The sequence below is a fragment of the Cervus canadensis genome, chromosome 12 (genome assembly GCF_019320065.1).
Source record: "Cervus canadensis isolate Bull #8, Minnesota chromosome 12, ASM1932006v1, whole genome shotgun sequence".
In the NCBI taxonomy this organism is placed as follows: domain Eukaryota; kingdom Metazoa; phylum Chordata; class Mammalia; order Artiodactyla; family Cervidae; genus Cervus; species Cervus canadensis.
Window position 1 is genome coordinate 40,804,901 of NC_057397.1, and position 26,179 is coordinate 40,831,079.

A 26,179-nucleotide genomic window follows, 5' to 3' on the forward strand; every position below is an offset into this window, starting at 1 on the left:
CCCAGGAGTCCAGAGACATTTAAGTTCAGCTGCTGGGAGACAAATGACAATCGTGCCTTTCTGCTTTAAGTTGTCACCACACCAGACATGGGGTCACCCTGAGAGACTAGAATCTACCAAAGACATGGCCAAAGCTGAAAGAGAAAACACGAGCAAGTAAAAACAACGTTTAAATAGACGTTTCCCACAGTCAGCAGGTTGTGAAGACTTCTCAGGCCTCTGAAACCCTTTCCTTTTTCCTGTGTCTATTTGTGCAATGAAACAAGTGCGAATCAAGTCAAGCCTCCTGGCTCCTAGGTAGGTGCAGCCCAGTTCTTAGCTCCTAGAAGGATTCTGGGCTAAGGCTCCACTCTACTTGGACTGTACTATCAGGCCCCCAAAATGGGGGGAGCTGCCTGGGAAGGACTGATTTCCATTTCAAACTGCATTCTGGTACTTTGTACTCCAGCACCATTGGCCGATCAATATTTAATGCTTGGAGATTCTGACTGTGCGGGAGTCATGTCAGGGGACCTTGGGAGCCAATCTGCTTGAGCTTCTGAGTGATAATTATTCATGGGCTCCTGCCTCTTGCTCTTTCTCTCGCACGGCCCCACTCTGCAGACTCAGTGCCTTATTCAGTCTTCTCTCTCGCTCTCTGCGCTGCTGTAGCCGGACCCTCCGCCTTCGCCACCGCTCAGCATCTGCACATCCCTACAATGGCTAAAACAGCAATGGGTAAGGCATCGCGCCTCGTTCTTCCTCGGCTCCACCTGAAGCCCACCTCTTACCTTTTCTCGTAGAGCTTGGAAGGCATTCGGAGATATTTTCTAGAAGAAAAGACATTATTGGTAACACAGGAATTGGGAAGGATGGAGGCAGCTCCGGGGTTTGAGGGAGGGCAAAGAGGGGGTCTTTGAAAATCTAAAGTTAAGGATATGTGTGTTTTTTTAAGGTGGAAGCAGGTAAGTTGCCGTCCCACGGGGAGTGAATTTATTCTGTTTCCATATTTTAAATTAAGGCTTAGCCGTTGGGGGAGGGGGCTACCTTAACTATATGCCTTAAATGGGGTTAAGGGACATTTTGGAAAGTGCTTTGTAACGTCCTTTATCTCTTCTCTAGTTAAAAGATTAAGAAAGTAAGAAAATAGGGAAGAGGAAAGGGGATGGGAGGAAGGAAAAAGAAAAATGTAAAGTCCAAGTGGTCCCATCTAGGCTGTTTGAAAGATGGGTGGAGACGAGGGGAGGCGGGTGAAGAACCGGGCAAATTTTATGGTATTGTCTGGTGGCAAAAACCGCTAGTCCTGGGGCGCGGTGTGGGGAGGCGAGGGCGCGGGGCGGGGTTGCGGGGAGACCTACACTCCTTTGTTTTAGGGAGAGGGAGGGGATGGAGAGAGGAAGTCGGGAGGGCAAAGAGGGCGCGGGCGGGCAGCTGCAGGGGCGGGGAAGCGCGCGGTTAGGGAGGGACCGCGGTTTCGCAGGCGCTGGGGTGGGGTTTCTTTGTGTGAAGACGAGCCGTCCCGCGGGGGGTGGGGGGAAGGCACCTGCAGCGCGGGGCACACAATGCGGACTGCCCCACCCTGAGCGAGCCGCGCCGGCGCCCTCCCCCCCGCCCCGGCTGCAGCATCTCGGGCTTACAGGGGGGCACGGGTGCCGAGCGCAGCGCGAAGCCTGGAGCCCAGCCCTAGGTAGACAGCGACGCCACGCCCCGCGCCTCGCGCTCCGGACTCCCAGCCTCGGCTTCCGATCGAGACCTGACCATGCCCCCGCCCTCCCCACCCTGGCCTCATTGTTCTGTTTGTAGAGAGAAGAGGAGAAAAGTGGGTTAAACATTTTTCTTTTCAAAACCACATCACCTAGGGTTGATTAGACTTAAACGCGATAAATTCTTCTTTCACGCATTTGAGCGGTGGGGAGGAAACCTTTTGGAAGCTAGATATGAGTACACATAATAATACAGATACAAAAGAGGTCAAGGTCTTTAACTGAGCCAAGTGATATAACAGTTTTGTAGGTCAAACAGGGCCAAATATCCGCAATTTTCATAGGCTCAGCCGGTATCAAGAGACAGATACCAAACGAGGTTCCGGATCCAAGGCCTCCAACCCCAACCCCTGGGTCTTGGGCCTCCAGGGCCCCTCCGTGGCCCCCGGGGACAGGCAGGGAGGGGCTGAAGCTCGGGCGGCGGCTGGAAGCACCCCTCCCCCGGAGCGGGATGCGGAGAAGGGAAAAGAGGCGAAAGAGGTTTGCTCTGGACCACTCCGCCCTGCCCCACCCTCCCAGGCGGAGCCGGGGAGACCTCCGGCTCAGATTCTTGGCAAAGGGGAAGGGGGTCTTGGGGAGGGGGGCCCTAGAGCGATCTGCAGTCCTAGAGCCCTCTTTTCCAGCCCGGGCGTCTAGAACAGACAGGACGCCCCTCGATGTGCGCAGACTTCGGGCGTTGCTCGGAGTCCGGGCTCGGAGCCGCTCCCAACCCACCGAGTGTCTCTGCAGAGAGGCCGGCTCGAGCCCCGCCCGGCCACACAAAGGCGCGACCCCACCCCAGCCGGCCGCGGGGCCGCAGAGGTGACCCCTTCCCAGGAGTGCGGGGGGCGCTTCTCTTGCCCTCCCACAGTCCAGGGAGCCTGTGATTGCTTCCCCCAGCCGAAGCACACGATTCACGCCCTGTTCAGGTGGAGACCCCTTGGGTGGTCTTGGTGCGAGAGACCCTCGCTCCAGAGCGAGGGCTCGGCCCCACCCTTCCCAGCTGGGACGCAGACCCGACAGCGGCTGGCCGGGTGGGGGCGCGCTTGGCGAGCAGGCGCGTGGATCGCAGCCAGCCCTGCAGAGCCCCGCGCCGCGCCCTGCGCGCCCCTCCCCGGAGCTGGGCGCTCGCCCCTGCGGGTGCAGCCCAGGAGACCGGTTTCTACGCAGTGTCCTGAACTACCCCAGCTCCCCACAGTCGTGCTTCGCCCTCAAGTCGGGAAAGGGTCTGAGAATGGGGGATGGGGGCGATCTGGCTCTGCGCTCTGCACCCCCCCACCCCGAGAGGTTTCTGCTGCAGGAGGGCTTCTGCAAACTCATCACCATCATCAGTATTACTGCTGTTATTTCAAATTATTATTGTTTGATGACTCAGGTGCCATATTTGTTCAAACGGTTTGAATGATCGCATCTCAATGAGGATTAACCCTTGCTGCGCTAGCTTTTCTTCCTCCTATTCCCACCCCCCTCCCCAGAAAAGAATGCATTTCTTCTTTAATTATACTTTATAAAACAAGTAAATGTTTGGTTGCTGTAGGGATTTTGTATGTTCATAAGTGAAGGTACTTGCTAAGGGCAGGGCTTGTGTGCCAAAGATTGCTGGAATATTCTCCGCAGAGAATTGTTTGTGGCTGCAATATGCATATATAATTGAAATATTATGATATTAGCACTTGTATTCCTATGTATTATAGGCCATATCTATAAACATTTCAACGTAGATTATGCACAGAATTTTAATTGTTTCTTTTTTGTTTTCAAAACTCTTCAATTTTGCACAGAAACGTGGGTTGTGAAACGGTAGCCACCGTTCCATTAATAAAAATTCCACCCCAAATACGACAAATGCAAGGGCCCTTTCTGCCATGAGTAAGCAAATCAGGGAAAGAAGTACAACCTCTGCATTATTAAAATAATGGATTTTGAAATCATTCCAGTTGCAACGCATAATCAATTAATCACCAGGGCGGATGCTTTCTCCTGATTCATTAAACAATTATTGTATTCAGCATGATTGTACTAGCTGCATATAATACTCCCTGTTATCTTCTCTAATGAAGTGGACACCTTCTAAATGGATACATAAATAACTGGAAGTGGAAAGAGGAGGATTTGGTCAAAATTTCAGGATAAGATGGAAAGAGAAATAGCAGTAGCTTATCATTTAGTCTTATATGTATAGTTCATACCAGGCGAGTAAGCTGAGCCTGCAGTAAGCATTACTGACCCAGTGACGCCAAAGGCAAGTAGCTGGTTTAATGATATAAATTAATACATTTGCTGGTGGTTGTCTTACCTGAAAGAAAATAAGTTTTTCAGTGATAATTAAGATTGGATGGTTTGGCATATTAAAATCTACAACTTTTAAATTAAAGTTAATTAAAATTAACCATGCTTTTGTGGTGTGACTTACAGATTTGTACTAAATTATCCTAAGGAGAAAAGGAGTGTTTTTATTGTTAGAGCAATTGTCTCTGCCCTTAATCATTAACATTTTTAGCTGAGTTGTATTGTTACATTCAAAATGCATTTGCTTACTTTCATATTTTTTAATTATTAACGGATAGATCATGGAATAAGCATTTGACAGATTATGTCTTCCATCAAATAACTCGTTTTCAGTGGTGAAATGCTGCAAGAGGTTACATTTTCCCCTGATTCAGGAAATGTCCTCTCCCAGTGTCATAAAGCCGGTTCATGCAGTGAAATAGTTTTCCTCCCTGTAATTTAGGATCAAAATAATTACTCAATTCTGTGATTATCTAGTTGTAGCTATCAAGCAGAATTTGTAAGCTAAATCTGTAAAATTAGAAATGAAGTGGAAGATAAGTCAATGGCATAATTAATTGAGGATTTTTGTCATTGATAAATCCAAACCATTTTTAAGAAAATGCCTGACTTATCAATAACTGTGTTTTTTATTCCAGCCAACTATACACCCACCCCACCCCAGCCCCACTCCCACCAGCTTATTGTTCACATAGGCTGGAGGAAGCTGGTCTCAGAGCCGAGGGCTACCTTTTTTGGGTGTGGTCACCCCAGGCAGCTGATATTTAACTCCAATTCACTCTAGTTTCCCTTGTGATCTTAGACAAACACACATTATTCTGTTGTCACACAACCTGTGACCTTATATGAAAAACACAAGAAATTTTCAAAAAAAGAAAAAAAAAAAAAATACAGAATTAGCCAGCGACCCAGATGTTTCTAGAACCAAGGCGCTTTGCTGGTTCTTTGAACTGGAAAAGCTTGGTGCCTGCATTAACTTTTCACACCACTAGAGGGCAATCATGTTCTCAAAAAAGTAGATTTGCTTATTTAAGCCCTGTTTCAAAAACTTGCTATTTATTATAAAAGCATTCACTTGCTTATTGGATAAGTTAATGCCATGCTTAACCTAGTGAATGAAAAGGGTTTGTGCACTTTTTCAAGGAGACATGAAATGAGCCATCTTAACAATCTGAAAGTAGGTGTTCAGTTCAGGAAGTAGGTATAGGTCCTGGTTAATTCTCTGATGATTTTACTCTTCTAGTATCATTACATTGTTATTGTAATGTCATTTATATTATTTTGGGAGTGGATACATAGTAGACAGTGGTCAGTAGTAATATCAAGATTATTATAGGTACAGAATGTTTCAATGTTTAAATAAATTAATTAAACAAAAATATTGTTTAGTTATTCATTTATTTGAAATGTGCTCATTGTTGTGGATTCATTTGAATGTCACTCTCCACCTTCAGGGATCTTGCAAGTTAGTGACTAAAGCAGACAGGTACAATGTGATACTGAGAGAACTCCACCCCGCAACCCCCTCCCCACCCCCCGCAGTTGGCTGTTCCTCTGTTTCCTACTTTTTCAGCTTTTTTTCCATTTAAAGGATATCTCTTTTAAATAAATCCAGTGTGATTTCAGCTCGAATATTTAAATCTAATGTTTTGTTAGCTTTCAATAATTATTGAGTACTCCCTTATAGTAGTTTTATTAGTTTAGTAGAAAATTGATGTTAATTTTAATGAAATAAGAAGAAGCAGATAAGCATAAGCCAATTTTTAAGATTATCAAAATTGGATTTTTTTAAATGTTTGCATTGGTAGGGTATTCTTTTTCTCTTATATTTCATATAACTATAATCCAACCATAAAATATTTAATTGGTTCATATTACTATGCTCCCAGATTTAATGTGCATGTGAATTACCCCTGACTTTCATTAAAATGCAAATTTTAATATGGTAGGTCTGGTTGAAGCCAGATATTCTGCATTCCTAACAAGTTCCCAGAAGATGCTGATTCTAACCACCAAATACATTGATTTAAGAAATATAAAACTGTGATATATGTGTACCTTCCACAGTAAGCTCTGACATTATGTCCTAACATTTTCAAGTCTATGGCAATCTTTACAAAATATTTCACTTCCAATCTCATACACTTAGGGATTTTATTCCTCTGGGAGTTTTGTGTTCTGTGCCATCATTTTCTTTTAATTAGACTTTTAAAATATATTCGGATTGCAGGACTCAGCAGAAGACCTTCAGGAGAATGTGGAAATAAGAATTTGTGCATGTGTATGTACCTGTGTGTGTATAAGAATGGAATGTTACTTGTGGTACAGTTAAGAAGGATGACAAATCAATAATGCTCATTCCTGTCATTCCCAAAACAATATGCAGAAAAAAAAAAGTCAATTCAGAACCTTTTACTTGTGGAATGTTGTGCAAAAGTCTGTAACCCCATTTACCACATTGACTAATTCATTGTCAGTACTCCACACACTAAAGAAATTAACAAAGAGAATCCAGCAGCACTAAAATTGTCTCTCAATACAGCCTGCATTTATCATTTACCAAATTATCTAAGAGCATTTCTTTCTGGATACCATATTAGCAAATTATTAATAATCTTTTGAGTATGGATAGATATTTGAAAACAAATTATGTGTGTGTTATCTGCCTATGTAAACTAGTAAGGGACTTCTGTTACTCAATACTGACTTCCTAAAATGTGACCTAGAGGTAAAGAAATGTGCCATCAAGGAATATCATCAAAGATACCCTATGTCAGTCCTTCTACACAGTGGGTTGCTGACCATGCCAACATGACCACATCTCTGGAAATGCTACCCTGATACTATGCATGAAATACTATGCATAGAAATGATACTATGCATGAAATATCTCAGATTATAGCTTTACTATTTCCCAAATAGGGCATTAAAAACATGGTCTCAAAATAAAGCTGACCAGAGATATAGTACAATACACTGTTTTTCTCCATGAAGTTGGAGTAAGCCTCAAGGTTATCCATTCCTTTGTTCCTCCTGTCATTTCAGGGTCTCTCAAAAGCGAGGAAACCTTCAATTTTTGCAACTCCTAGTACATTTCAAAAGGAAGAAGACAGCATTATTAAAGTAATACGTGTTTTAAACATTTAATCCTAGCAGTCTTGATAGCTGTATGTTGTACTTCATTAAGACATCAAAAAAATCTAAACTAGGGGCCCTTGAAGACTGAGCCGAAAAAACTTCCTGCTTGGTCCTTCAAGCAATAGTTTTCCTATGATGCTGGTTGTTTTCAAGAGTCATTCTTCTGGCATAGAAGTAAATTTCAGAGTGTCTATAAGAAATTACTTTAGTCTATTGATTTCATCCTTACATAGCATATATAACATGCTGGACACTATGCACTTCACACATTTCACTATCCAGGCATCCTCAAAAGTCAGTACCGTTACAGATGAGGAAACTGAGGCCCAGAGAAGAGGAATGACTTTCCCAAGGTCATGTAGTTACTCAGACCCGGAATTCGAACCCAGGTGTTCTGGCTCCAGAATCTTCATCTTTAATGAGTAACCTTACGTGTCAGAGGTTTTCTCATCATGGGGTTTGAACCAGTGATGCCGCCATTTTGTTTAACAGGCCCAATGGTCTCATCCTTTCTGAGCACAGAAGCACCTTGAAGATGAAACACCTTCAAATTAATGACTCGTTATAATAGCTAACCTGGGGCTTATTACAGTAATTGCCACGATTCAGGCTTTTGGAGAAAGAGAGCTATGAGACCATGGGGGCTGGAACATATGAAACCACCCGGCTTTCTGAAGGCTCAGCTAAGAGCCAGCAGGGACCTCTCATGTGGACACAATGATTTTTTCTCTGGAAAAAAAAAGCTTAAGCTAATCAGTATCATCCTGGTTGACACATTTCAAATGGACTCTCAGCTGTCTCCATAGGCCCTAGATGTATAATTTTAATATTTTGTTTTATAAAATAAGTCTAAAGCTAAAAGAGAGATACAACAATGGTATCCACATTTAGTATAACCATTAGACATTACTTGAAGACTTCTCCATCCTGTTATCTCAAAAGCAGACAGGCAGGCAGGAATGATTGAGAAGATTCTGAATCCCCTGTGAAACATTTTTAATTATCTTTTAATAAAAGAATCAGGTCCTGTCATTAGTCAAGGAGACATTTGCAGTAGTAAAATCTGTGTTTATATAGCCCATTTTTATTAGTCATGATTAAAGATAACAATTTGTGTTCGTTTGTTCTTGCAAAACACTTTTATGTGAATGTAAAGGTTAATTAATGCATCTCAGCAATCAGTTTGCTAGTCATCTGGAAATATAGCTTCTCGAGGAATTGTACTTAAGAAAAGAAGCCACACACTATACCAGAAAACCATAACCAAAATTTTAAGGTTTTTCTCATTTGTAATTTTGTTGACCTCCAGTTTAAAATATTTAATACTTTGAAAAATTATAAGATTCCAAAAATTTGTTTTTGTGACCAAAAATAGATAGTTATAGTTCTTGTATAGTACATTAAATGTAATGCTTTCTGGAATTGATTTTTTAAATTATAAAGTGGTGGCTATAAGAATGCTTATTTAGTAGTTATTCTTCTGGAATAATTGTACTCTGGATGTCAGATTGTTTATCATTCGTTAGCACAAGTACTTAGTATAATAATAAATCATCAGTGATATGAATCTGTCAATCTTTTGGTTATATGTCTATATCAGTATAAAAAGAAATTGATGAAATTCATCTAGACTTAGTTCCACAAATACTTGTACAAGAAAGTATTTTAAAATTTAGATTTTCATTCTACTCCCTATCTTGGAAGATTTTTTTTCCCTTTAACAGCAACAATAATGGAGCCAGTTTTGTTCCACTGAACAAAACTGATTACAGTAAGCCTAATAAGAGTCTTTCAGTTTGGGCTTTCTAGTAAATAGAAGCCTAACTCACATGATAAAGTTCAATCTATAAAGTACTGACTGTTTCAGAACTGAGATGAGAAGATGAGAATATCATATCAAGATGTTGCTTCTTAACAGTTCTAGACTAACGGGGAGGGGCACCGATCATGTCAAGCTGTTGGAGGGAGGCTATGCAGCTGCCTTGGAACCCTGCTTCAGAACATTCAGACTTGTCTTTACTACTCCGTGGTTCTTTTTTTTCCTAACACACTAATGTCTATTGTTATTTAAGTCTCAGCTTTATCTGAGCAGTGTCAGTTAGCATCCTTCTCACTGTAGTAGTTCAAACACGTGAAACATCACGAGTTGATTCTAATCTTTTGATGTCCAGGTTACATGATCCCAAGACTCCTGTCACTTTAAAAATCATCTGTTCATTCTACTTCTGACCTACTTTTTCCTTTTAGAATTAAAAAAAGAAGCAGATAAACATTGAAAATGTTCAAAAGAAGAATTAGCGTGACCTATCAGTATGGGACCTTGTGGTTCTCAGAAGATATTCACAAACTCCATCCTTTTTAACTTGCAAATAGTCCCTATGAAATGAGCATAATATACAGGTTACTCTGTTTAAAAATGCTCAAAAAATTTACTTAAGCAAGTTTACATGTGATAAATTTTAGAGATGGAGCCAGAACACATTGCATTATATATGTAATAGTATATATAACATATATATATGGCATATATAATATACATATCTTTATTATACATATCTTTATTAGACCTTTATATACATAACTCTTTATTAGAACACAGGTCTAGTAAAAATACACATCTTTATTAGAACTGTATATGATTTTACTGATATATGAAATCTACAAAACAAAATAGAAATTCATAGATAGGTGAGGGGGTGTAGGATTGGGCAAAATAAGTGAGAAACATTAAGTACAAATTTTCAGTTATAAAATAAATAAGGCACAAGGATATAATGTACAGCATAGGTAATATAGTCAATAATATTGTAATAATTTTGTTATACATGACAGATGGTAACTAAACTTACTGTGGGAATAATTTTATAATGTGTAAAAGTATTGAATCAATATGTTGTTCACCTGATAGTAATATAATATTAAAGTCAATTATAAAAAAAATAAAATAAAGTCAATTATACTGCAAAAAAAGATGTAGATATCTAATATACATTGTATATCTTAATATTATATGTATTAGGTAGAATTAAATTAGATATGATATCTATGATATATATCATATATATTACATCTATATAAGATAGGTTATGATAATATGTGATTAAATAAGCTAATAAAGTTTAGCACTTTCTCCTGTCCAGTAATGAAATATGCACAAGTGAAGAAAGGCAGGTATTGAGTGGGTTTGCCTTCAGTCTAAAGTTATTAATGGTTAATGGCATTGATTAAAATAGATTCAAGCACCCACTCCATTCTGAAACCTATGCTAGGTGTTGTGAAAATATAAATAATCATGGTCCTCACCCTTGGAGAATTTAGTCTTTTGAAGAAAACAGACCCCTGAACATACAAAAAAAAAAAATAACCAGTAATAATAACATAACTATAAATAGAAGTGTCCATCATTTTAACAATTTTACTATACTACCCTGCAATATTATTACAAGACAGTACATGATACACTAAGACCATCAATTAGGAAGCACAGAGATATAACCAAAGACTGTTAAGACACCTCTGGCAGATCAGAAGTGGATATGGGGGTTAGATGGACATAGTTTTAAATCTTGCCCCATCTATTCACTGATAATCCTTGAGTGAATTATCATCTACTGCCATTTTCCCAATTATATCACACAATATATCTCAGGGAAAAATAATACCACCTAAATTACATGGTTGTTGTCAGACAGAAAAAGGCAAATACTGTATGATATCAGTTATATGTGGAATCTAAAAAAAATACAAATGATAAATGACATTTTTTGTGTATATGCAAAACAGAAACAAACTCACAGACATAGAAGGCAAGCTCATGGTTACCAAAGGAGAAAGGGGAGAGTGGAGGGACAAATGAGGGGTGTGGGATGAACAGATACAAATGACTGTGTATGAAATAGGTAAGCAACAAGGATATACTGTATAGCACAAGGAATTATAGCCATTATCTTATAACCTGTAATGGAGTATAATCTGAAAAAATACTAAATCCCTATACTGTACACCCGAAACTATTGCAATCTTGGAAATCAACTATACTTTGACTTTTAGAAAATCACATGGTTGCTGAGAGGATTAAGTAAACAATTCAATATTAAGCACTTCATAATCCAGATCCACCACAGGCTTCCCTGGTGGCTCGCCCAGACAGTAAAGAATCTGCCTGCGATGCTAGAGACCTGGGTTCAATCCCCTGGAGAAGGGAATGGCTACCCATTCCAGCATTCTTGCCTGGAGAATTCCATGGACAGAGGAGCCTGGCAGGCTGCAGTCCACGGGGTTGCAAAGAATCGGACATGACTAAATGACTTTCACTTCACAATCCAAATAGTAATCCCCTTCCCTGACACCTTAAATGGATGATGAAAACAGCAAACAAAAATATTAATTTACTTTGTAAATTTTACATATAATAACAAATCTACTAGAATTACTTGGAATTTAGGAAATGATCATTACTCAATAATTCTTTGTGGTAGAGGGAGAACTGATAACAATATTTATGAAACAGATGCCACTATCATATATCTCTAAGATAAATCCATTCCAGGAAATGCCAGAATCAAAAGTATTGGGTTGGCCAAAAAGTTCATTCAGGTTTTCCCATAAGATGTTAGAGAAAACCTGAGCAAACCTTTTGGCCAATTCAATACATTTCTTTTGAATTTATTTCTCATCTCATGTTTCCCTGTTATATTTCATATCTCATCCTCCTTCAAATATACATATAGCATCAATAAAACTAACCCTCTTGCTACCTAGTAAGGCTCATCAACATAAAATATCATATTCGACAGAAATAAAAACTGATTCCAGAAGCATTAAAATGTAGAAGTCTTCACTGAATTTTCTTGGAGAGCAGTCTCTTGTTCTTAAAAAGGTTATTAACCTATCAGTTTTGGGGGAAATTATATCACATTCCACACTCAGACACACACACAGAGTCTCTTGTTCTTAAAATCTTATCAGCCCATCAATTTTATCCAAATCTGACATCACTTGACTGTTTCATAATCTGTCTTTCCTGTTTCTTCAATTTCCTCCCTACCTGGAACTCTCCTGCTCTCTTCCATTTTCAACACCCATCCTTCAGCTAGATCTTTTCTTTCAGGAATAACCAAATATTTCTTATCTGGACCAATTTAGCCCTCCTATTCTCCACCCATTAGTAAATAAGCACAACAAAAATAACTAGAGCCAAGCAGTAAAAACAGAATACTCCTTCGATAACTCTGGTAGGGAAAAAGATACAGAAATGTACAGTTTAGTATTGTTCTCCAAGTCATTCGTGAAAATAATACCTTTCCAATCAGTAGCTTTCCAAGTACTGATCAGTAAAACACTGTAAAATATTAGTGGAATGTTATTATTTAAATAATTAAGATAAATAAGTAAGATTAGCATTCATCTGACATCTGATGTTACAGAGACTTAAGGGATCATAATTGACTACTGACTTAAAGGGGCACTATTTTGTTTTGCCTCCAGACCATCAATTCATATAAATATGTGGTACATAAACCTGGAATTATATTTATGACATAATTGCAGGTATATTAATAGAAATATGTTTATACTTACAAGTGTAGTATAGTCCTTTTACAAATTAGATACTGTTGATGATTACCATATACATATAAAAATACCCCATATTGTTCACATTTATAGGCCATAAAATGCAGATGATAAAATATACTCCTACCTTCTTATAAACAAGAAATAATGACAAAGGATGGGCTTTATATGAAAGCATCAATACAATTTAAACACTCGCGAGGTCATAATATATTACACTGAGTAGAAAAGTTCAGCAGTAAAGAAAATGTAGATATTCTCTCACCTTAAAAAGTCAAACAAAGTTCCAAATGCCTAACCAAAACATGAAAGTACAGAGAAAAGACCTACATCTCTTCCATTAACAGAACACTTGGTTTTAAAAAGAGCTTAGTAGTAGAACAAATAAAAGAAAATGCAATTCAGTATCTAGGATGAACATTTTTTATAAGCTCAGCATTAACATTGAAGAAATATTGAATTAAGCTGCTTTGAAAGAATTGGATTCCATCCGCTGTAATTTTTCTTAAAATGAATTTTTTAAACCTACACAGTAGCAGTCTGTATTGGTTTTGAGTTGCAGGAAGCTACATTCCAACATATGCAAGAGAAGAGTCACAGAAAAATGTAACTTGGGAGAGAACAGTGAATTTTATGACCTGCTTGCAGAGCTGAAAAGAATAAACGCATACCCACTTTTGCTGCTCTGTGTGTGTTGGGGTTTCCCTGGTGGCTCAGATGGTAAAGAATCTGCCTGCAATTCAAGAGGCATGGATTCAGTCTCTGGGTCATGTAGATCCCCTGAAGAAGGAAATGGCAGCACATTCCAGTATTCTTGCCTGGAGAGTTCCATGGACAGATGAGCCTGGCAGGCTACAATCCATGGGGTTGCAAAGAGTTGGACATGACTGAGTGACTGACGCACTCACACACATTCATTGTCAGTAAAAGAACTGCAGAAAAATATATAAATTGGGAGAGAGCAATGAATTTTATGACTTGCTTACATAGCTGAAAAGAATAAATGCCTACCCACTTTTGCTGCTACTGACAACAAATAGCCAACATTTTATCACTTTTGATAAATTTTAGAAGTGAACACTGAATACATGGAATAAGGACCAGTCAGCTAAGTCAAATAAGATTTCTCAGAACTGCTTCTGAAAAAGAATTTGGTCTCCTAGAAGCAAAAAGAAGCAAGCAGGCTTTGCAAATCAACTTCACATCTAGCTCTCCTTGATCTTTCTTGCTGTGAACTCGACAGGTTTACCATCTAGCAATGCGCTTGGCAATTAGCCGTATACTGACTGGTAGCACCTTTTTGTGGTCATCATATTCCTTGTCATTTATTGTCTCCCTTCTATGCAGAAACCAGTGACACGTCACATACCCCTCTGCCCTTTTTCCTATTTCATTTTTATGGCAACTTTTAAACAGGTTTTATTATCCCCGCTTGACAAGGAAGGAAAGGAGAAGCCGCAGGAAGTTCTGTAACTTTCTGGAAGTCACACACATTGTTCAGGGCAGAGGCAGGTTTCAGGTCTCAAGCTGTCTCTATTTGCTCCAGCTGCCTTGCCAAGAATGGTTCTTGACTTCGTGTTTTGCTACAGACATTATTTGTCTTATATGCAACTATACTAAGGGTTTCTTTTAGGCCAGAACCACATTTCCTGTACCTCATCTCCCCTACCGCACCCTCGCGGCTGGCAGTAATAATACTGCTGGCTAATGTGCATTGAGTATTTAGTGTGCTGAGTGTAGTGAAACTGCCAAATACCTTAAGATGATTACCATCCCCACTTCACAGGTGAGCAAGGGAGGGAGGGCAAGTCACCCACAGCTAGTAGGCGCTCGGGCGAGGATTTGAAACAAATCAATCTGACCCTGGAACCTGCGTGGGCAACACAGCCTACAGCCTCCCTTGGATACAGCAGGGGCTCCATCTGTGTTCAGTAATTATGAGATAAGGATGAAGAGAAGTCTCAGAATTACAAGAAGAAAGATGCCACAGCATTTCACTATAGCCACACTCTGCAGGACTTCAAAAGTCAAAAAATAAAGAACAAGTTAGAGAGGATTAATCTTTATAACAATATCTTGTACTAGTTAGCGCTTCAGTTTCATGAAACGTCATTTAATTGAGTCTACAGTGATATCCTATCCTACCCCTGTTTTTTGGATTAACTCATATCTAGAAGGTTTAATATATTTGTTAAAGTCAGATAGATCCTGAACTAGAGCGTAAGTCTTGAGTTCTTACTCACATTTTTTCTATTATGCCAAGGTAATATTTATTCATCTTTAGTCAGTATTATGGGCTTCCCTGGTGGCTCAGCTGGTAAAGAGTCCGCCTGTAATGCAGGAGACCCAGGTTCAATCCCTGGGTTGGGAAGATCCCCTGGAGAAGGAAATGGCAACCCACTCCAGTATTCTTGCCTGGAAAATCCCGTGGAGTGGAGCCTGGCAGTCAGTTCTCCAGACCAGAATACTGGAGTGGGTTGCCATTCTCTTCTCCAGGGGATCTTCCCAACCCCAGGATCGAACCAGAGTCTCCTGCATTGCAGGCAGATTCTTTACCAGCTGAGCCACCGGGAAAGCCCAGAAAAGCAACGGAACCCATAAATGAATGCAGAGGAAACATTTACCTACCTCTTTTTTTCTCCTTACATAGAGGGACGTGATTACCAGCTGTGAAGCTGACCTTATGAAAGACAGGCTGAGCGGGTTGCTTAAATTTTGCCTTGAAACTGAGCAGTTATTGTGTTACTAACTAGCACCATTTGAAACTATCGCCATAGTTACAGCTGTGGGATAAGGGCCAAGTGACAGAAGCAGGCCACTGCAAACCACAGCAATTCCTGTCTATAGCATAAAAGGAAGTTAGTCAATTTACTGGAGAGAATCAATGAGCTCAGTCTGGGTCCAACATCTGGGCTCTTAACCCCCCACTCTTCACCTCTTCTCTGTGGGTAAGCCAGCTGAGCCACAGAGAGATCGGGGGGTGGGGGACAGGGAAACGGTGGGGGTGGGGCGGGCTGGTGTCATTTGCAGCTGGTGGCAGCTCCTCCCTGCTCAGCCACCAAAAGGTTAGCATTTATAGAACACTAACTGCCACACCCCTGGAGAAGGAACTGGCAGCCCACTCCAGTATTCTTGCCTGGAAAGTCCCAAGGACAGAGGAGCCTGGCGGGCTACAGTCCGTAGAGTTGCAAAGAGTCGGACACAGCTGAGCAATTGAGCGCAACCGCCTCACACAACTCTGTACACACATTAAATAAGACGCCGTCTCTCACCCTCAAACCTTAAATACGCTTGGGGAGAAATGATTAACAGCAAACACAGCAGTAGAGGAATAACGGCTAAGCTTTATGAAACAAGCCAGGAATATGCCTGTGGCTTTGAAAGGAGAAGAGACTCAAAGCCCCTTGCAATGGAAACCATCAAGTTTGAGTCCCTCCTGTGTTTCGGAAGTCACAACCATTAGAGCCATTTCTGAATTTTCACCTTAACCTAGTATTCAGATCCTCTGTCCTGCTCTATATATTATTACTTAGACACTTCTTTGAACTTGTGAATAATATCCCAAACCACAAGTACACTTTTTTATGAATGTGTTTAGGCTGAACAAATCTAGAGAAAACAGAACATAAAGGAAATCCCATATTGTGCCTGTAAGTATTATGTATTACCAAGCTGTGATTTTTAAAATAATATCAGCAATTTATTATGCCAAATTTCAATTCATATTTATCTATATAGGTCAAACACTTGATACCATTTTGCCTTCAGGTTTTTAATTAGGAATGTTTATGACCAAGTCAAGGGCTACTTGCTACATAAAGAAAATAAGATGCTAGTTTATTCTGATCTCACTCAACCAGTTATAATTATATGTAATATTTCTCATATCTTAAGAATGAGTATTATGAACTCAAAAAGAACTCCAGATGGCATCCAAAACTTTACATTTTATGCATCACCTAGTCTGCCTCATTGTGAAAATAGATACATATTTAAAGCCAAAAATTGATCTTCCATGTAGTATGGGGTAAAGTTGTTTGCTCAAATAGTTAGACAATTTGAAATTCAATCCATGAGTAGCTTTATGAATCACATTATATATAACATTTTGTGTCTATCATGTAAATATTTATTATTAAATACAAAGTTTTGGTAAGAGGAAAATTTACAAAGAAAAAATATGAAGAGAAAGTTTTCCTTTTCTTTAAAAATGTAATAGCTTAAAATAATTTGTTTAAAAGAAGGTAGATAATGGAAACCCTTAGCGGAGAAAACACAAAAGAATGAATCAGCATGTAATGAGAAAGCTAATCCATTTATAGACAAAATTGCTAAATTTGTAGAATCATACAATTCCAGAGCTTGGGAATACTAACTGTCAATGAGAAGGAAAAAAAAAAAAAGTCCAGAGAAATTAAATAGCTTGTCCAAAGTCTTAACATAAAAATCTTAAGTTCTGAGATAACTTCAAAGTTCTGCTCTTCCTTCCAGTTCTGAGATGCTATGGCTAGTGATTCCAATTGCATTAAACAAAATGCAGACCTAATAATATTTATGTTGATGATCTTAAAGTAAGTTTTTGAGAAATAGTGCTCACCAATTCAAGTCAACCAGATTTCATAGAAGCAGAAAAACAATGCATAACCAGAACATAATAATGTTTTGTTACATTATTTCCTCAGTAATAATATATTTCCTCAAAGTATGAACAAACTCTCCTGATCACTCAGTTATTTTTATTTGTATCTTATAGGTTAAATGTGTTATGAAATCCACCCTTAAGAGAACATACAGTTACTTTTTAAACATTTCTGGACTTTTCATGACATATATTGCTTATTTCAAATAATCAAAACCGAAATTTCAGTATCTTTAGCCTTTCTGTAGCCATTTGCTTTATTACCAAAAAAAAAAAAAAAGGCAAAAGGATATTTTGTCACGCAAAGAACAATAACTTAACAAAGCTACAGTTATCTTAGTATAAGCATATAAAACTTTTGTGCCACTGAAAATGACCATTTCTTAGAAGAGCTTTTATTTCCAGAAGAAACAAAAAGATGTGAAAGAAAGAAAACTTAGAAAACTTCTCTTGGACCACGTTGCCTTTTATATTTTGATCTTGTTTGTAACAGTCATGACCCAAAATTGACTGGGGAATTCAGAAGCTTCTGACATTTTACTTACTTGCTTTTTATATTGCTTTGCATCCCTTGCAGGAAATTATACTTAACATAAGTTCAAGTATATGATGGAAAGAATCCTATTTCAGAAAATGAGTCTTTAGGTGGTCAAGCTTGAGGAAGTAGCATTTGATTTTCAAAACAGAAAGCAATTTCCATGGCATATTTAGGTTAACCTCAAAATTCCTTCCACACTGTTTGGCTGCCTCGAAAATGGATGCTGAAGGTAATCACCCAGTGGAAGCTGTACCATTAAGAGACTTCACCTTCATTTCAAATGCTCTGGTACTTTCATCCATTCCCAGAGATATTCAAGAAGAATATCACTCAGTTGTTGTCTTTTAATATTGGTAGGAGTTCTAAATTTTGATAATGTGTCTATTTTCTGTTTTTCTTTAAATATATATTTGTTTGTTCTATTCTCTATGACACAAAATGACTGTAGGACATATTACTTAAGTGTGACTAGCAAGGTCACAAGATTTGTTTTCACTCGGGGGAAGAAATTTACCCGGCTGCTCAGGTTTTGTTCCCCCCTCCAGTTACCTAGGCATTTAATACACAGGTTTTGAATGGTTGACTAGAATAGAACTCTGAGAAACTTGCTTTGAAAATCCAACTTTCAGAGCACTAGTGAGTCAATGTTACCTACATTGAGACTCTAGAATTCTCCTTAGGTTTTGAGGAGCAAGCAAAATACCTCCTATATGAGGCTTTTTTGGCCTTTTCCTGAAATATTGTCTATTAATCATTTATATACCATTCATTTCCGAAGAAAAATTTTAGGGAGACTGCTATAAATACAGTTTGTATACTACCCAGATAGGAATTCTAGTCAATGGAAACTTATTAAGTATTATTTAACAATACCAGTAAGTTAAATGCTTCTTTTATTCTCAGTTGATGCTAGTAACTATTACAAGTAGTAAGGATTTTTTAAGATCCGTTCAGAACTAAAACAACAATATGGAACTCTTCAAATGCATAGAAACATTCCACCATTCCAAGGGAGTAGAGGTTTGTGTGAAAACTTCAAGAACTATGGTTTCAACTTCTAGCAAATTTTCAGATTGATAGAGGAATTAAATCAGGATATAACTAACAGGGGACTTCCCAGGTGGCTCATGGCAATCCACTCCAGTATTCTTGCCTGGAGAATCCCATGGAAAGGGGAGCCTAGCAGGCTACAGTCCATAAGGTCGCAAAGAGTCAGACATGGCTGAAGCGACCGAGCACACACACACACACAACTAATACGAATTGCCCCACAAATTATTGCAGAATCCCTGCTTAATCAGATTGTTTTCTTTTTAATGTTCTGTATAAATTAGCATATTCCATTATCTGAAGATAGGCAACCCCATCTTGTAATGACAGAGAGGACTCCCTTTTAATTCATTGTATCTTCAGCATCTAAACCACTGATCAATTCAAGAGAAAAGTCAACTGGCCTATTAAGTGAGATAAAGTTATGTGAATCTTATATTAGTTTTTTTTGTTTCTCACTTGTCAGAAAAGTATTGCATTTTTCATTTCTGAAAGTTCTTGCTTGGACTGAGACTATAATAGGAAATTCACCATATATGCAATTTTATACTTCCTTTTGCAATTCAGAAACATGAATCATAGTCAGACTTAATTCTAAAATCCATGGGAAGGGGAACCCAGAGCTTATTTTCTAGAGAAAGGCTACATGTTACAACAAAAAGAATAAAGAAACCAATATCCTCCTCATTGATGACACAACATTTTTGATTCTAGAATTTATACCATAGTCAGTCTGCATAAGAAGTATGAGTTTTGCTGAACTAAGAATGGGTACAAAGTATTTTTCTACTCTCAGTCAAAAGTTTAAAAGTAATAGGACAAGATTTAAATGAGTTGGGTGTCACATTTAGCCATTTTGGAGACACAATTCAGAGAACATCATGGCAGCCCCTGAAGGGCCCTTTCCTGGTGTCTCAGATGGTAAAGAATCTGCCTGCAATGCAGGACACCCAGGTTTGATCCCTGGTTCAGGAAGATCCCCTGCGGAGGGGTATGGCAAAGCACTCCAATATTCTTGCCTGGAGAATTCCATGGACAGTGGAGCCTGGTGGGTTACAGTCCATGCGGTTGCAAAGAGTCAGACACAGCTGAGCAACTAACACTTTCTGGTTTAGGAGACCACAGGGAAGACTAGGGAAAAAGGGAGGAAAAAACCCATTGCACTATGAGAACTTCACTCAGTCACATGAACAGACTGTTCTTTCACTCTGGTTTTCTCTCATTTTAGTCCCAACTAATTTAGCTATCATCCTAGGCTTGTGACTACTGCTGAAGACTTAAGAAAAATATATCCTTTGATACCTAAAATTAGGCTTGGTAATAAAATCTTGACTTGCAGACAAAATAAAGTGCTTCCATTACTCTTGTGTAAACCACAGTGTAGTTTGGTCTCCATGTAAGACTACAAGAATTTCTTTCATCACAGGAAAAGATAAAAGAATAGCACCCTGCATGGTTAAATTCCCATTAAACTCAACAGACGTTTGACTTGGAAGTAAGAGTAAGGTGTAAAGTTCCAAGTTGATACAATTTACTGCTTTTATTACAGTTTTGACCCCAGGGACTGAATCAGGTCACCCAGTTTCTTTTCCTTGTTACAACTATTTGACCAGTTATCAATGGAATTGAAATTTAAGAGTCTCATATGCTTCTGTAAAATCCAATGATGCGTTGTACAGCTTTGACCTTCTTAAATGTCCCTTGATTTGATTTGATATCTATTCCTACAGAAAAAAATATGCTGCTTTGGCTGATCAAAATATTAACTTTTCAAAACCTCTGTGGCTATTATAGCTTAGGAGATCGTAATTCTTATGGGGAGATGTGCATAGAATAAATACCAGCTGAATCCATATTTATTCTAAGCCAATTAGCATTACATCATCATGGCAGAAATATCTAGACCATTACCTCATATCAGAGATCTTCTGGGATGTTAAAATAGATCTTGAAAAATCTGAGATTTCTTTTTCATGTAAATGTTGAGTTCTCAATTATGTATTCATCAAGCAAAGTTTTTTTAGGGCCCAGATAGAAGCCAATATAGTATGCAAATGCTTTAAATAAAGTCATTTTCATGCATTTCATCCTTCAAGAGGAAAATCAGTGATGGGGCTCTTGAAAGTATTTCTAAATGGGATGATAAATCTGAGTTTTAGAAAATAATCTGATCTGAGATTCTAAGACCCCAAAACAATCAGACTACCAAATGCAACACACACACAAACACACACATACACACACACACACACAATATAGTTAAAATCAAGTTAAAGTGAGCAGCAGGAGCTTAATTTATGACATGAATAAAGCATCAAAAAAAAGAGCTTATAGGTAACTGATTCTCACCTATTTGAAGACTTAGAAAATAGGAGGGCTAGAGAGGAAGACAGTTAGAAGATCAGTGGTAGAGTGTGGGTTCAATGTTTAATGATTGTGGGTATAAATGAGTCTTTTTAGAACTGATTAGCCGAGGACCTTGTTTCTCCCTTTATGTCATTGAAACTGTGTCACCAGCACCCAGAGTATTACCAAGAATATCCTCAACTGTCACCCCCATTTTCCAGATTCTAAAGATTCCCCTACCTGGAAATGCTTCTTTCCCCCAAAGAAAGAGTGCTTTTAATTTACTGTTTATATGTAACAAATTGGAAAGCTTCAAATGTCAATGAAATCTCTTAGAAATCAATGCAAATATACTTGCTGTGAAACCAGTGCTAGGGAACTATATCCTACATTCTGTATATCATCTACCTTGGCCCTTTACTTTCTGCCTAGAGACCTTTCAAAAGAAGAAATTTAGGTTGACTCCAAGTTGTGTATTTTAGGACTTGCAAAAAAAAAAAAAAACCTCTGCTGGACTAAGATGATCACAGGAGAAACATGAGAAAGGAAGGTGCTAACAGACCCTGAGCTTCCTTCATCAGGGCCCCTGAAACACAAGTCCATAGCCAAGTGGTCAATGCCCTGAATGTCTGCTCACACAGATGTTAAGAACACTGTTCTGTGGGGACACAGACAAGCAGCCCATTCAGCGATTATGACGTATTTCCTCCCAAAATAGTATATAAATGATATTTCCAGAGCATTCCATAGCTGTCTTTCATGTGTTAATAGAAAGTCTAATACATATCACTTTTTTTACACTCAGCATTAGCCAAAACTGAGGAGTCAAATAAAATTTTTCTCAGAATGAGTAAGCAAATGATGTTTTTGTGATACTGCTGATTCCAAGTCAAATAACAAAGTGAGTATGAGAAGTCATATTAATGGCCACTCCCACACAAGCCAGGTGAAATACAAAACTGAACGTTTTTTAAAAACTCATTTTTAATTATTTGGACCTTTCAAAAACAATGCAGTATATTGCCATGAATAATATACATCGTTTTCTTGTTGAAACACAATTGTATAAAATTAAGATGTATTTGAAAGTTTAAGCAAAGGGTTAGAGTCTGATATATATTTAGAAGAATGGGAGAAACAATTTTATACATATATAATATAAATGTTATGTGTTCCCAACCCAGGGATTGAACCCAGGTCTCCTGCATTGCAGGCAGATTCTTTACCATCTGCTTCCCTGGTGGCTCAGATGGTAAAGAATCTCCCTGCAATGCGGGAGACCCAGGTTTGATCCCTGGGTCAGGAAGATCCCCTGGAGAAGGAAATGGCAACCCATTCCAGTATTCTTGCCTGGGAAATCCCATGGACAGAAGAGTCAGCAGGCTACAGTCCATGGGGTCAGAAAGAGTCAGACATGACTGAAGCGACTTAGCATCCACATTGCTATTATTCAGAGTTCATTGTAGCCACTTGGAAAAAATGGAAAACTATGTGTTCATACACCATTAGGTTAAGTGGATATTGCTATAAAATCATTATACATCTTGTGGGTTGAATTTTAAATGAATTTACTAGAGAAATACACTTACTTGAAAACATTAATAGTTAATAGCAAATGCAGCCAACAATGAAAACTATTATATGGAATTACCTGCCTCCGCCCACATCCTTACAAGCACGCACACTCTGTTTGGTGTTGAGCATAGTGAAAAGATTAATATATGCTGACTTCCAAAAACCAATGAAGGAAATGATTGTCAATTCAAAGGGTGAAATTTCAATAGTGAAATTCAATTTCTATTCAATAGAAATAACATGTTTCTAATAGCATTTGCACTTGCTTGGGATTTGGTTTATTGGTAATAAAAAAGTTTACCCAAATTATATATATTTCAGTACTTCAACCCATGGTCTGTTTTCTGCAAAGCCAACTTATCTTACTGGACTCATTTTTAGCAACACTTTCTCTGGAAAGCTTCCCTTGGCTACCCAGCCATGAGGCTCTCTCACCCTCTTCCATCTACCCTTGACTCCAAATTTCTATCAATTCACCTTTCATAAAATCCCTTGCATCTTCTCTTTCCTTTTCCTCTGCGTTTAGTTCAGTTCAGTTCCTCTGCATTACCATTTCCCAAAGTCACACTGCATTCTCTACTGAACTTTATTCAGTTGTTTCTTAACTTTATTCAATGTGTCTCCTGGTGTCTTTCCTGAACAAAATGGCCAAATAGATCTAAGAAGAGCCTTTTATCAGGTAATTCCACTTTCAAAATGTTCAACGGCTACCTATTGCTAGGATGACTTGTAACAGACAAATTTTCCAACCATGAAAGAGGATGTCATTAATGGGCTTAAACCAGGGTGATACAGGCAAACCAGAACTTAACCGAAAATCAAACCAATGCCAACTATGTGCTTCTCAAACTTTCTCACATAAATATTCCTAAAGTAAAAGTGAAGTCACTTAGTCGTGTCCAACTCTTTGCAACCCCATGAACAGTAGCCTGCACCAGGCTCCTCCGTCCATGGAATTTTCTCGGCAAGAGTACTGGAGTGGGTTGCCATTTCCTTCTCCAGGGAATCTTCCCAACCCAGGGATCGAACCCAGATCTCCTGCATTGCAGACAGACTTGTTTCTTAACTTTATTCAGTGCGTCTCCTTGTGTCTTTCCTCAATAAAATGGCCAAATCTATCTAAGGAGAGCTTTACCATCTGAGCCACAAGGGAAGTAGATATTCCTAAGGGTGGGGTCAAACTCTCAGGTTCAAATTTCTTTTACATTTACACATTTAAAATTCTTAAAATACTAACATTTTAGTATATATTCATGTTTGTTTTAATATAAACATAATGGTTTAAGTCACAACCATCCTTTTACATGAGCAAAAATTCAAAACATCTTACCGAAAATCCTGGCACACAGCTGACCTCAAAGAAGACTTCCTATCAGGGCACAGCTTCTAACACCCCTTTGTGGCAGAGTCTTTGAGACGCCATTCACAAAGATTAGGAGGTGAAAGATGCTCCCTGGAATGAGCTGCGTCATTCATCCTTAAGTGAACTCACTGTTCCACCCATAAAAGTTTTCCATACGGTCTCTTTAGAAGACCATTTCCATGTCAACAATAATAAATTTGGCTTCTCTCTTCTTTGCTTCCCTCTCCTCTACTCAGGCTTACAGTTACAGTCCACTTGGCTCTGGCCGCCATATATTGGATTGGTCAAAATGTTCATTTGGGAACTTGTTATAAAAAAAACCCAAATAAGCTTTTTGGTGAACCCAATAAAATACAAGATAATCAGTTAAAGTTGAATTTCAGAAAAGCATAGAATGGCTTTCAGTATGTCCCATGCAATATTTGGATTAAAACTTAACTAGATGTTGGTATTTTTATTTGCTTTAAATACGGCAACTCTAACTATAAAGTCATTCCTGACCACCCTCTCCACAAACCCAGGACTTGGAGGTTCTTTTGAATTTCTAGTACGATTCATCTGTGCCTCTATTTGACACTTAGCTTATTTTGCATGTGTTTCTATCACTTTTTAGCTTCCCTGGTGGCTCACATGTTAAAGAATCTGCCTGCAGTGAAGGGGACCAGGGTTCGATCCCTGGGTTGGGAAGATCCTCTGGAAAAGGGAATGGCAACCCACTCCAGTATTCTTGTCTAGAGAATTCCATGGACAGAGGAGCCTGGTGGTCTATAGTCCATGGGGTCGCAAAGAGTCAGATATGATTGAGCAACTAACACATTCAGTTTCACACTATCGCTTTTTACATCTGTATACTTCACTTCCCTGACTTGAAAGCTCCTAAGAATGAGGACACATATATTATATCTCTTTGTAATTTCATAATGCCTCACAGAAACTGTTGACCATGGATACTGACCATAAACACTTTTTAATTGAGAGACATTCAAAATCAATGAACAAAATAGCCAACAATGATTCACAAAGCAACTGCCTTCTGTTCCATTCAGGACTATGCTGTAAATTAGTTTATAAATGAGTAAGATGCAACATTTGCCTTTAAAGAGCTTAGTTTAGTAAACAAAAAGTACACATCAAAAGTAGTAATGAAGGAGTCTTGTTCAGTTGCTAAGTCATCTCCGACTCTTTGCAACCCCGTGGACTATAGCCCACCAGGTTCCTCTGTCCAAGAGATTCTCCAGGCAAAGATACTGGAATGGGTTGCCATTTCCTCCCTGAGGGGATCTCTCTGACCCAGGGATCAAACCCAGTGTCTTTTATGTCTCCTGCATTGGTAGGCAGGTTATTTACCACTAGCACCACCTGGAAAGCCCAGAGTTTGCTCTAATTACGTCCACTGAGTCAGAGATGCTATCTTTATCTCATTCTCTACCACCCCATTCTCCTGCCTTCAATCTTTCCCAGCATCAGGGTCTTTTCCAATGAGTCGGCTTTTTGCATCAGGTGGCCAAAGTACTGGAGCTTCAGCTTCAGCATCAGTCCTTCCAGTGAAGGGGCCTAAGCAGTATATAATCAAGTAGAACAATATAATAAAGATTAGGTATTACAGCCTCCTAAGGACAATAGGAGATCAACGTGGATAGCAGCCCTAAGAGAGGGAAACAGTGAGGAGCAGGGATCTGAATTGAGATTCAGATCTTGGGAAGGATGTAGATGAGAGGATTAGAAAGGGAAGTGTCACCTGGGGGAAAGTGGGTAATGGAGCCAGGGAGGAAGAGACCCTTCTTCACAGTCTGCCTTTGCTACTTGGCAACCATCAGAATTTGCTTGGGCTGTGGTTTCAACTGGCTTTAAGGGGTTCCCTAGGATTCAGAGCGGAGAAGGCAATGGCACCCCACTCCAGTACACTTGCCTGGAAAATCCCATGGACAGAGAAGTCTGGTAGGCTG

General features: G+C 39.1%; 1 protein-coding gene across 1 annotated transcript in view; it reads left to right on the plus strand.

Annotated features, from left to right (window-relative positions):
- The first annotated feature begins 329 nt into the window (after window positions 1–329).
- The window catches only part of STMN2 (stathmin 2), a 56,246-nt gene continuing 30,396 nt past the window's right edge, over window positions 330–26,179 (plus strand). The window contains exon 1 of the mRNA XM_043484103.1: window positions 330–717. Coding sequence (XP_043340038.1) covers window positions 699–717 — 19 coding nt within the window. The 5' untranslated portion in view covers window positions 330–698. The remainder of the gene's footprint in view (window positions 718–26,179) is intronic.